Consider the following 13,853-nt stretch of genomic DNA (forward strand, 5'->3'; position numbering starts at 1 on the left):
TGGATTTGTTTTCTCAATGTTGACTCTCATAGTTGTGGTCTATCTATGATGTTAATTACAGGCCTCATCTTTTTTAAGTGGGAGAACTTGCACAATTGGTGGCTGACCAAATACTTTTTTTCCCCACTGTAGTGCTCCTTCCCATTCTAGCCCCGCCATGTGCTTAAACAGTAGTGTACAACCGAATATGGGGTACTGCCATATGGGAGAAATTGCATAAAAAATTGTGGGGTCCAATTGCTTCCATTACCTCTCATGTAAATTATAAATTTGGTGCTAAAACAGTATTTTTTCTCACATCTAAATGTTTTAAAGTTCTGTGAATCACCTGTAGGTTAAAAATACTAAATACACCCCTAGATGAATTCCAAAATAGGGTCACTTGTGGGATATTTCTGCTGCTTTCACATGTCAGGGGCTCTCCAAATGAGACATGGCATTCACAACTTATTCTAGACAAATAGTGCTCATTCCTTTCTTAGCCCTGCCATGTTTCCAAACAGATGTTTTTGTCCACATGTTTTCACGGCTCACCACACCTCTAGATACATTCCATGAGGGGGCAAGTTTCCAAAATGGGGTCAATTGTGGGGGGTTTCCACTGTTTAAGCACATAAGGGGCTCTCCAAACTCGACATGACACCCGTAGACTATTCTATCAAAGTCTGCATTCCAAAACGTCTTTTCTTCTATTCCGAGCCCTGCCATGAGTCCAAACAGTAATTTTCCCCAACATATGGGGTATCGGTGTACTCAGGAGACATTGCACAACAAATTTTGGGGTCCATTTTATCCTGATAGCCTTGTGAAAATGAAATAAAATTGGGGCTAAAAATGTTTAAGGTGTTCAAGGTGCTCACCACACATCTAAATTATTTGAGGGGTGTAGTTTCCAAAATGGGGGTCACTTGTGGGGGGTTTCCACTGTTTAGGCACATCAAGGGCTCTCCAAATGCAACATGGGTTTTCACTAATGTTTTCAGGCAATTCGTTGCTTCAAAAGTCAACTTTTAACAACAAATGCTGTCCAATAGTCAGTGTAGGGTAACTGTATAATTAATCACAAATTGCCTAAGGCAAATAAGTCCTAACTAAAGACCATAAAATTTAACTTTTAACGACACTTTTAAAGGAAAATTCTTAAAATACGCATTAGTCAGTGTATAGCTCTGTGGACACCAACGTACTATTCATTAGACTAACGTCCTAAATGTGCTCACTGTCCTAGTAAACCATATCTCTTTTTTAAGGGTTAGGATAACATGGTGAGGCCGATACCTACATGCTATTATTGGTTACACCAAATACATGAACTGACTAGCGCTATTAACACTTGCTCCTAAGCATCCCCAACCTGTTTCACAAGGTGGAATGGTGTCCTCAGGGGATTGAGGCTATAATGAGCCAACACCAAGGTTACCAGTTGCTTAGGAGAAAGTTTTAATAGCACTAGTCAGTGCATGTATGTCCAAGGTGAAGGAGGCTGAAACATGACAACCACCAAAAAAGACACAAAGGTTGAAAAGTTAAGACTGAACCAAGACATATCTATAGACAGTAATAGATCAAGGGGATCACAGTCACAAGTATTATTTCATCCTCAGAAAAAAGTACTTAAATAGATCAATCTGAGAACATAAAAGGTCAATTGCCAAAATTAAATTTTATTTAATTCCCATTGCGGCCGTATCCGGAACCTCATACATCCTATTTCGCCAGTTTCACTCCATGTACCACCATACAGATAACTGCCTTGACAAAGGCCAAATGTGGCCGAAACGTTGGCTCACTGTATGTCTGGTAAAGTAATGTTTTTTTCCAACAATAAAATTTAATTTTGGCAATTGACCTTTTATGTCCTCAGATTGATCTATTTAAATATCTATAGACTGGTTTTATAAAGGTTTTATGGACTGATGAGATGAGAGGAACTCTTGAAGGACCAGATGGATGGGTCTCTCATGGGTACAGACCTTCACTTCGAATCAGAAGCCAGGAAGGCAGAGGTGGGGTTCTTGTATGGGCTGGAATTATTAAAGATGAGCTAGATGGACCTGTTCAAACTAAAAGATAGACTCAGAATCAACTTCAAAACCTACTGTCAGGTTTTAGAAAACATTTTCTGCAAGTCAGGAAAAAGTCTGCATCTTTCAAGAAAATAATGATTTTTTTATTGAAATACTCCACTACTTGGGTAGCAAGTAAAAGCCTTAAAGATGAAGGAATAATAACACGGCTCCCTTTCTCACCTGACACAAACCCTGTTGAGAACTTGTGGGCCCTTTTAAATGGGAGATTCACAGTGAAGGAAAACAGTACACCTATCTGAACAGTGTTTGGAAGGTTGTGGTTGGTGCTGTCCAAAAAGTTGAAATTGACAGACTCCATGGATGGAAGGCTTATGACTATTATTGAAAAGAAGGGTGGCTATTTTGGTCACTGGTATTTTTTTTCAAATGTCAGCAATGTATTTTGTACATTTTGTGTTTTTGGTTACTATTCTCACTGTAATAGATGAAAAAATTGAGATGGGAACATTTTGAAAGTTTTTCATTTAGTTGCATAATAATTCTGCACACAGATATTCTAAAAAAAGATAAAACCTCACTTACTTTCTTAGGCTACGTTCACTTTTGCGTTGTGTGCCGCAGCGTCGGCGACGCAACGCACAACGCAAATGTAAACGCATGCACAACGCAGCGTTTTGTGACGCATGCGTCCACTTTTGCATGGTTTTGGGCGCAGAAAAAACTGCAACTTGCTGCGTCCTCTGCGCCCTGACGCATGCACCACAGTGACGCATGCGTCACAAAACGCAAGTGCAACGCATGTCCATGCGCCCCCATGTTAAATATAGGGGCGCTTGACGCATGCGGCGACGCTGCAGCGCCTGACGCTGCGGCGCAGAACGCAAATGTGAACGTAGCCTTAAATATTCAGGTTTATTAACCTTTTGTAAATAATCTAATATATAAAGCTGAATGTGTGTGTGTGTATGCATGTGTGTATGTCCGAGATTGGCATCTGCACCGTCGCAGCTACCGCCACAAAATTTTGCACAGTCACACGTCTGGACCCCGAGAGCGTCATAGGCTATGTTGTGAGGCAAAATTTTAACGCTTCGCGTTCCAATTCACCAAACAATTTTGCCCCTATCTACATAATGGGGAAAAAGTGAAAGTAAAAGTGTTGGAGGCAAATTGACAGCCAGGAGGAGATGGCATACAGGTATATACTATATACAGGGGAGATGATATACAGCTATATATTATATACAGGAGGAGATGACATACAGGTATATACTATATACAGGGGAGATAACATACACGTATATACTATATACAGGAGGAGATGACATACAGGTACATACTATATACAGGAGATGACATACAGGTACATACTATATACAGGGGAGATGACACAGGTATATACTATATACAGGAGGAGATGACACACAGGTATATACTATATACAGGAGGAGATGACATACAGGTACATACTATATACAGGAGATGACATACAGGTACATACTATATACAGGGGAGATGACACAGATATATACTATATACAGGAGGAGATGACACAGATATATACTATATACAGGAGGAGATGACAGGAGAGACTTTTAAATCTCAAAATTTAATTTACATGACATATACAAATGTACGCTACCGTTCAAAAGTTTAGGGTCACCCAGGCAATTTTGTGTTTTCCACGAAAACTCATACTTTTATTAATCAAATGAGTTGCCAAATGAATCGAAAATCTAGTCCAGACATTGACAAGGTTCGAAAAAATGATTTTCTCCTTCAAATTTTACTTTTGTCAAAGAATGCTCCCTTTGCAGCAACTACAGCATTGCAGACCTTTGGCATTCTAGCAGTTAATTTGCTGAGGTAATCTGGAGAAATTTCACCCCATGCTTCAGGAAGCCCCTCACACAAGTTGGTTTGGCTTGATGGGCACTTTTTGCGTACCATACGATCAAGCTGCTCCCACAACAGCTCAATGAGTTGAGATCCGGTGACTGCCCTGGCCACTCCATTACAGATAGAATACCAGCTGCCTGCTTCTTCCCTAAATAGTTCTTGGATAATTTGGAGGTGTGCTTTGGGTAATTGTCCTGTTGTAGGATGAAATTGGCTCCAATTAAGCGCTGTCCACAGGGTATGGCATGGTGTTGCAAAATGGAGTGACATCCTTCCTTATTCAAAATTCCTTTTAACTTGTACAAATTTCCCACTTTACCAGTACCAAAGGAACCCCAGACCATCACATTACCTCCACATTACCTCCACATTTTCAGTTGTTCTGCGTCTCACAAATGTTCATCTGTGTGATCCAAACACCTCAAACTTGGATTCGTCTGTCCATAACACTTTTTCCTATCTTCCTCTGTCCAATTTCTGTGTTCTTTTGCCCATATTAATCTTTTCCATTTATTAGCCAGCTTCAGATATGGCTTTTTCTTTGCCACTCTGCCCTGAAGGCCAGCATCCCGGAGTCGCCTCTTCACTGTAGAAGTTGACACTGGCGTTTTGTGTGTACTATTTAATGAAGTTGCCAGTTGAGGACCTGTGAGGCGTCGAGTTCTCAAACTACAGACTCTAATGTACTTGTCTTGCTGCTTAGTTGTGCAGCGGGGCCTCCCACTTCTCTTTCTACTCTGGTTAGAGCCTGTTTGTGCTCTCCCCTGAAGGGAGTAGTACACACCGTTGTAGGAAATATTCAGTTTCTTGGCAATTTCTCGCGTGGAATAGCCTTCATTTCTAAGAACAAGAATAGACTGTCGAGTTTCACATGACAGTTCTTTTTTTCTGGCCATTTTAAGAGTTTAATGGAACCAACAAATGTAATGCTCCACATTCTCAACTAGCTCAAAGGAAGGTCAGGTTCATAGGTTCTCTACTCAGCAAACTGTTTTCAGCTGTGCTAACATACTTGCACAAGAGTTTTCAAGGGTATTCTAACCATCCATTAGCCTTCTTACACAGTTAGCAAACACAAAGTACCATAAGAACACTGGAGTGATGGTTGTTGAAAATGGGCCTCTATACACCTATGAAGATAGTGCATTACAAACCAGACCTTTGCAGCTAGAATAGTCATTAACCACATTAACAATGTATAGAGTGTATTTCTGAGTCATTTAATGTTCGCTTCATTGGAAAAAAAACTGTGCTTTTCTTTCAAAAATAAGGAAATTTCTAATTGACCTTAAACTTTTGAATGATAGTGTATATGGTTGTTTGGACATGAGGAAATAAAATTTGTGATGTAAATAATCAATACAAATCAATTCATACAAAACAACGTGCTCATTTAACAAGAAACCTCATGATCAGTATGTTGGAAATTCATTTATATGACATGTAAAAATATATTTAATTATTTGAACATGAGGAAATAAAATTTGTGATGTAATTAATCGAATATAAATATAAGTGCTCATTTGGAAGGAGACCTCATGATCAAAGAATAGGCATCATGTAAAACAAAAAGATATCCATAGTGAAAAAAACACAAATACCAACCAGTGAGACACACCTCTGCCCCCACAAACCACTTCAACACGCGTTTCGCTTCCGCTTCGTCAGGGAGCACTTTACTTTTTATGAATTGATTTATATTTAATTAAATTACATCACAAATTTCATTCTTTTTGAATGAGCACTTTGTTTTTTATGAATTGATTTGTATTGATTATTCACATCACAAATTTTATTTCCTCATGTCCAAACAATCATATACATTTGTATATGTCATGTAAATTAAATTATGGGATTTAAAAAAGATTTACAACCATTTATTCATTTAGTTTTACTTTATCAACACATTCTCAGCATAGTTAACCACAAATCGATACATTTTTTTATTTTATTTTAATGATTTTTTGCCAAATAGTTTGACATAGCCCCTTACACACAGTGTGATTATAATTAATTAGTTTTTTATTTTTTATTTATTTTCAATAAAAGGTCTTATGTTTTTAATATGATATGTTGTGTCATTATGCATTTTATATATTAATAAAGTTTATATTCATTGATATTGTGTGGAATGCTATTTCTTTGGGATTATATATTTATGTATAGTATTCTTTGTTAAAAAATTGGTGGTCATTTTTGGTATTTCTTTTCTATTTAGGATTTTATTAACTTTTTGAACTCACGACAGCACTGTAGTTGCTTAATATTAAAATTAATCATAAAAAATACAATTTACCTAATAACTGTGCCCACAGCGTACAAGGACCCACTTTATATTTTTAGCAGAATGAGTAAGTTTTGTTGATATTCTGTTCTTCTCTAGGAGATATTATGTAAAAGGGGGCTAATTGCATACAGCATCTCAAAAGTAATTGAGTTATTGTGGAATGATGGTAAGCATTCTTAAACTGTTATGGTTCCCATATACGTTACAGTAGAGTTGGGTCTATGGAGCCCTCATGATTTTGATGATGATGATCGGACAGTATGAATTTGTAAGGAAATACGGCATCAGGTTTTTGCCATCTCATTTTAAAGAACTATGATATAGCGACAGAGATCATGAATCCAGAATTGAGTCACTTACTTTAAAAGTTGCTGCGGTTTTCATTAAAACCGGTTTTATCTGCTGCAGAGCCACAAGTTCTCCTTATAACCCTACCCACACCACTGATTTGCAGCTTTCTGTGAACACTGTGCAAAGGCAGAAAGCTGACAATCAGTGGTTGGGGAAAATTATAAAGAGCTCATGAATATGGAGGACTACATTCAGCAAGTTTATGAGTCCTCTAGTGATAAAGTCAGCGTTTTATCAGCAAGGGATCAAAACTGCACTACGCAGCCCCGTAAGTGTCACATAGATGACACATTGGGAACGGTCTACATTATTCCGTTTTCAGATCAGGTTGCAAAAACCTGGTGACAGAGTCCCTTTAATGCCCTAACTTTTTTTCTCCTTGGAGACAAGTTTCTCCGAGTGATGTCTGAACACCGCTTATTTCTTAAAATGTTACCTGTGACTTGTTTGTCTGGAAGAGAAGGAATGGGTATAGCCAAGCCAAACTTCACCAAAAGACGCTCATAAAGCCAATCAAAGTGCTTATATCTGTGGTTTACTGCCCGGTTTGTGCTCTAGAAAAAAAAAAAGATTGAGCTATAAGCAAAAGAGAGCAGAATTATTGAGATAAAACCTTGTGACAGTGGGGAGAAGGTCTAAAACCATAGTCTAGGAGGAATTATAAAGCATGCTACTTTCACATGTAATTTCACTCATTATCTTTCATCAATTTTTATCATTGCAATACTTCATCATATCTTACTTGACATTAAAGTATAATGAGAATGTAAGAACTGGGCCTTGGCCCTCAGATGCAGCTTACTTACTGTTGGTGTTAGCTGATATTCTATGTAACTCTTCAGGCCATACATTTTGGTTCCCTTACGTGGATCAGCTACAACACAGTCAAATGTTGAAGTTGGGTAGACCCACATTGGCCCATAATCTCCTATCTGGAAAAAAGAAATCGATTTAGCCATGTTATTCAAGTCTTATATTTAACCCTTTTACACTCAACGGGGCTATATCTTCATATCATATTACAGTCTAAAACAACACTCTTAGAAGTCAGAGAGCAGTTTTACTTTCTGGTTTTGTGTGTCTTGAAGTTGGGTTGGGAAGCTGGGACTTTTTGGCTCAAATCTTTACTGGCAAAAAGGCCACAGAGACTTTTGCTCTTTTCAGCTCTCATAAACATATGAAGATAAGAAAGTGGAGATGTAAACAAACGGCCTGTAAAAAATGAGTTTCTATGCTTTTTAATTTATTTTACAAGTAGTTACAATTTATTGTAAAATTGATTAAAGGTGCCCACGATTGTAAAGAGCTGCCCGTGATTCACACGTTCACAAAATATATATACATATTAGGATATAATATGCCTTTTTTTAACAGGTTGTGAGAAGTCATGACAAAAAAAGCTCCCTCCACTTTCCTTCAGGATCGGCTCAGAGACTTCTCGCGTCACCTACGGCGCCATCATGGGATTTTCCAGCCTCCATCGTCCAGGAACCAGAGACTGATAAGTTAACTCTTTATTTGACCCTTTGTTATTACTTTATTACCATTTACACGCTGTGTGCCTATTTACCTTCACCCCCTTACTCCCTGCGTGGAGTATCTACTGCAGTGATAACTATATATATAAAAAACATAGTAAATATAGGAAAACTGACTGAACAGCAATCTAGTCTGAACTGGTGCATAATCAAAAAAGACTTACATAGCAAATAGATCAATGGCTGCACTCAACTGTACTAAAGCAAGGAAATGTGCGATACATGAAATGTGAATAGCATAATGGCTTGTGAAATCTATGAAAAAACATATGAGATGCTTAGCACAAGATTTGGCCAAAAATCGCCCTTCACCATGCTGTGATTTTAATTACATCCAAAAACAGTGGGTTCTGAGCTTCCTATAAATTCAGGCTTTACCATGTTATTAGCCATAGGTAAGTGTTCACACTAGGCAGTCAGGTCAGGGACTCATCTGATCTGAGATTACCTTGACGTTTGGTGGATGGGCTCACATTTTTTGGCCAAATCTTGTGCCAAGCATCTCATGTGTTTTTTCATAGATTTCACAAGCCATTAAGCTATTCACATTTCATGTATCGCACATTTCCTTGCTTTAGTACAGTTGAGTGCAGCCAATGATCTATTTGCTATATATAAAAAACAGTTAACTCTTGCTCTGCCTCCTGCTCATCACTTCATCCCACGTTCCTGCTAGAACCTTACACTATCACCGAGCTACATATGCTTAAAATACAGCTTATGTCAGTTTAAAAACAGGTCTCGGGAGCAGCCTGTCCTGACAGTGAATAGGTCAGGCTTCCAACTGAATTATGTGGCAGTACATTCTTGCAAAAGCCTTTTAAGAGGCAGGCATACGACAATTAATTAGGCGCATTTTTTTTTTTTTTAACTGATATGAGCCACCTTCAGAAATTGTACTCAAGTAATTTCATGAGTAATTTGGCCACACTCCGTCCCACCCATGTTCCTTTCATATTGGCATAGGTGGTGACTGGATGGAAAATGCCAAAAGGCACATTAAGCTAATCATCCTCTTGGTGTACAGCATGCACATTTATCTTTTTCGACCTTGTTGTGGAATAAATGCAGATTTTCTGCACACTTCACCCTTTAGAAAGCAAAAAGTAAAATCTGCCCTGACATCGACAACATGAAATCCACAATACAGGTCAATTAAATCTCCAGCAATTTTCACAGCAGATGAATGAGATTTCTGCTGCATATTTACAATGTGGGAACATATCATTTTACTTCCATACATACAAATCCAACCTTCAGCAGCATGACACACTAATATATGAAAACTTACAATAATAGATATTTTTTCTTTGCTTTTGGCTGTCTGTTTAGATAACAGATACTGTTCAATTCCAGACTTTCCAAAACCGGGAAACCTAAAAAAAAAAAAAAAAAATTTGTACAAATCCTTTTTCATTGCTCGAATTTTCAGATACAAATCTTGGAAAAATTAGTAAGACATTAGTCTCTCTAAGACATAATTAAAAAGATATAGCAGAAATGTATAACTTATAAAATAAAACAAACTGTAACCTTAAAAATACTTAGAATACTTAAGAAAAAAAAAATTCACAAACAATTCTTAATTAATTTTCATATCATTACAGAGTTCACACTACCGTCAGTTTCCATTAAAAACAAAAACAATACCACAGTGCTGGATCCATCACACGATGGACACTAATGGAAATTGATAGACCACAATGCTGGTGATCAGTTGTGATGTTTGTCATTTTGACAAAAACTCTGCAACTGCATGCTGAACTACTTTTCCCTTCAAATCTGCCAGAATAGCTCATGGTGGCCCTAAGTGGAGCTTCTCAGCACAGTGTGAACACAGTCTACTTGTGAAGAACAGTCTGTTAAATATGGCGTCAAGATTTGTTCCCTGGATCATTCAGTCCGATGTAATGATGACATTAAAGATTCACAGAGAACATTTACAATTTGATAGTTTTCAAGGTATTACTGACTTATCATAACCCTCGTTATTACTTTAGTGTATTATCTGACATTTTTCTCAATTGAAAGCTATATGATAAACTCTCTCTTGGATCAGTAGCTTCAGCATATGCATTGCAGTAATATGTAAAGGTTGCCTATCACAGAATTCAATTTTTTTTATATAAAATGAAAGCTGCACTATGATTCGTTGGTAGCGGTAACAAAGACAGTTTTTCTTAAAGGGAAGGTGCCATATTTAATTTTTGTATTAAAAATGATTGTTTATGTAAACAATTATTTTTAGTACAAATTTACATTTTTTAACTTTAAGATTTTTTTAAAATTATTAATTATTTTTTCAGCCACTGGGCGCCGCCATTTTGCTTTGCAGGAGTTTAAGTGTAGCTGCACGACACTTACACTCTGCAAATACGGCAGCCCTGGGCATAGACATCTGAGGTCGGCATCCGACCCTATACTTTGCATTGAGCTGCTCCCTGCTGTGATCGGGTGATGCCCCCTGGGCCATCCATATCACAGCAGAGGCAGGAGATCGGCGCCATCTTTCTGGAGCTCACAGTGCATCTGTGAGCTCCACTTGAGAGCCCTGCTGTTATAGGAGGAGGAGACGAAGGACGGCACAGGAGGGAGAAAGGAGCAGCGTCGGCAGCAGTGAAGTAATATTGGCAGGGGAGGGGGAGAGGTAATCTAATCCTATCCTTTGTGATGCTGACTCTGAGCAGTGTATCTCCTCCCATGTGTGCTACTGTGCTGACTGTGTATATAATCCTATCCTGTGTGATACGGACAGAGCTATGTATTTAAAGGGAACCTGTCACCTGAATTTGGTGGGACCAGTTTTGGGTCATATGGGCGGGGTTTTCGGGTGTTTGATTCACCCTTTCCTTACCCGCTGGCTGCATGCTGGCCGCAATATTGGATTGAAGTTCATTCTCTGTCCTCCGGAGTACACGCCTGCGCAAGGCAATATTGCAATTAACCCCTTAGTGAAGTAGCCAATTTTGACCTTAATGACCCGGCCTAATTTTTTAAATCTGACCAGTGTCACTTTATGGTAATATATCTGGAACGCTTCAACGTATTCTCAGCGATTCTGAGACTTTTTTAATGACATGACATGTTTTACTAAATTATAAACAAATTATAATAATTTTTAAGACAATTTAACCCCTTAATCCCATGGGACGTACTATCCCGTCAAGGTGACCTGGGACTTTATTCCCAGTGACAGGATAGTATGTCCAGCGCGATCAGTTGAGCTCACGGGTGGAGCGCGGCCGATCGCGGCCGGGTGTCAGCTGACTATCGCAGCTGACATCCGGCACTATGTGCCAGGTGCGGTCACGGACCACCCCTGGCACATTAACCCCCGGCACACTGCGATCAAACATGATCGCAGTGTTCCGGCGGTATAGGGAAGCATCGCGCAGGGAGGGGGCTCCCTGCGTGCTTCCCTGAGACCCTCGGAGCAACGCGATCACATCTCAGAGTCACATCAGGGTCTCCTACCTTCCTCTCCCTGCAGGCCTCAGACCCAAAATGGCCGCGGGGCTGCATCCGGGTCCTGCAGGGAGGTGGCTTACCAGTGCCTGCTCAGATCAGGCGCCGGGAAGCCTCGCTGTTTGTCAGATCGCTGATCTGACACAGTGCACAGCAAAGTGTCAGATAAGCGATCTGTCACTTTACTGTGATGTCACCCCCTGGGGCAAAGTAAAAAAAAATTTACATGTGTAAAAAAAAAATAAAAATCCTAAACAAATAATAAAAAAAAATATTGTTCCAATATACACATTCGTTTATCGAAATAAAAAAAAAACAATAAAAGTACACATATTTAGTATTGCCGTGTCCGTAACGACCCGACCTATGAAACTGCCCCACTAGTTAACCCCATCAGTGAACACCGTAAAAAAAAAAAAAAAAAAAAAACAGGCAAAAAACAACGCTTTATTATCATACCGCCGAACAAAAAGTGGAATAGCATGCGATCAAGAAGATGGATATAAATAACCATGGTAACGTCATCTTCTCCTGCAAAAACCGAGCCGCCATACAGCATTATCAGCGAAAAAATAAAAAAGTTATAGTCCTCAGAATAAAGCGATGCAAATATAATAATTTTTTCTATAAAATGGTTTTTATCGCATAAAAGCGCCAAAACATAAAAAAATAATATAAATGAGATATCGCTGTAATCGTACTGACCCGAAGAATAAAACCGCTTTATCCATTTTACCAAACGCGGAACGGTATAAACGTATAAAAGTTCATTTTTGTGAAAAAAATATTTTTTATTTTTACGGCTCTACACTATATACTTCTGTGAAGCATTTTTTGGGTCAAAGTGCTCACCACACATCTAGATAAGTTCCTTAGGGGGTCTACTTTCCAAAATGGTGTCACTTGTGGGGGGTTTCAATGTTTAGGCACATCAGGGGCTCTCCAAACGCAACATGGCGTCCCATCTCAATTCCAGTCAATTTTGCATTGAAAAGCCAAATGGCGCTCCTTCCCTTCCGAGCTCTGCCATGTGCCCAAACAGTGTTTTACCCCCACATATGGGGTATTGGCGTACTCAGGACAAATTGTACAACAACTTTTGGGGTCCATTTTCTCCTGTTACCCTTGGTAAAATAAAACAAATTGGAGCTGCAATTTTTTGTGAAAAAAAGTTAAATGTTCATTTTTATTTAAACATTCCAAAAATTCCTGAGAAACACCTGAAGGGTTAATAAACTTCTTGAATGTGGCTTTGAGCACCTTGAGGGGTACAGTTTTTAGAATGGTGTCACACTTGGTTATTTTCTATCATATAGACCCCTCAAAATGACTTCAAATGAGATGTGGTCCCTAAAAAAAAATGGTGTTGTAAAAATGAGAAATTGCTGGTCAACTTTTAACCCTTATAACTCCCTAACAAAAAAAAAATTGGTTCCAAAATTGTGCTGATGTAAAGTAGACATGTGGAAAATGTTACTTATTAAGTATTTTGTGTGACATATCTCTGTGTTTTAAGGGCATAAAAATTCAAAGTTGGAAAATTGCGAAATTTTCACAATTTTTGCCAAATTTCCGTTTTTTTCAGAAATAAACGCAGGTAATATCAAAGAAATTTTACCACTATCATGAAGTACAATATGTCTCGAGAAAACAATGTCAGAATCACCGGGATCAAAGTACAATATGTCTCGAGAAAACAATGTCAGAATCACCGGGATCAGTTGAAGCGTTCCAGAGTTATAACCTCATAAAGGGACAGTGGTCAGAATTGTAAAAATTGGCCCGGTCATTAACGTGCAAACCACCCTCGGGGCTTAAAGGGTTAAACATTAATTCTTTACATTTTTTCAATTGCTGGAAAAAAAATAATTTTGATGCCACCTTCCCTTTAAAGACAGTTTCATGAATGTCCCCCCATTTAATGTCCATGCTTGAACATCATTTTCTTCTATTTTGTTTTTAAAACTATTAACAGTCAAATTTGCAATATAATGTACCTTTTTTCTAAAACAGCAATACAAAACATAGGCATCTAGCTAAAATAAATAATATTGGTGGCCACTAGTCAACACAAGAAGGAGATGATGAGCTTACTGCTTACTGTTCATACACTCCTCAACAATTATTTAATACGGAGTTTAAACCCCATAAAATAATACACAAGCTTACAATATGGCTGCATGTTGCTCATATTACTGTGAGCGGGCTGCATAGCCTAAAAGTGCTACCATGGCTTGCATCATCTGCAGACTTGTCTACCATTGAACACATAAGTAACATTAG

At 38.4% G+C, this 13,853-nt stretch overlaps 1 protein-coding gene across 1 annotated transcript in view; it reads right to left on the reverse strand.

Moving 5' to 3' along the window:
• The window catches only part of SNX9 (sorting nexin 9), a 204,090-nt gene that overhangs the window by 63,382 nt on the left and 126,855 nt on the right, over nt 1-13,853 (reverse strand). Inside the window, exons 7-9 of the mRNA XM_077283293.1 lie at nt 9,397-9,481; nt 7,374-7,499; nt 7,004-7,121 (exon numbers count right to left, since the gene is read on the reverse strand). Coding sequence (XP_077139408.1) covers nt 7,004-7,121; nt 7,374-7,499; nt 9,397-9,481 — 329 coding nt within the window. The remainder of the gene's footprint in view (nt 1-7,003; nt 7,122-7,373; nt 7,500-9,396; nt 9,482-13,853) is intronic.

This window comes from Ranitomeya variabilis, chromosome 2 (assembly GCF_051348905.1).
Source record: "Ranitomeya variabilis isolate aRanVar5 chromosome 2, aRanVar5.hap1, whole genome shotgun sequence".
Taxonomy (NCBI): domain Eukaryota; kingdom Metazoa; phylum Chordata; class Amphibia; order Anura; family Dendrobatidae; genus Ranitomeya; species Ranitomeya variabilis.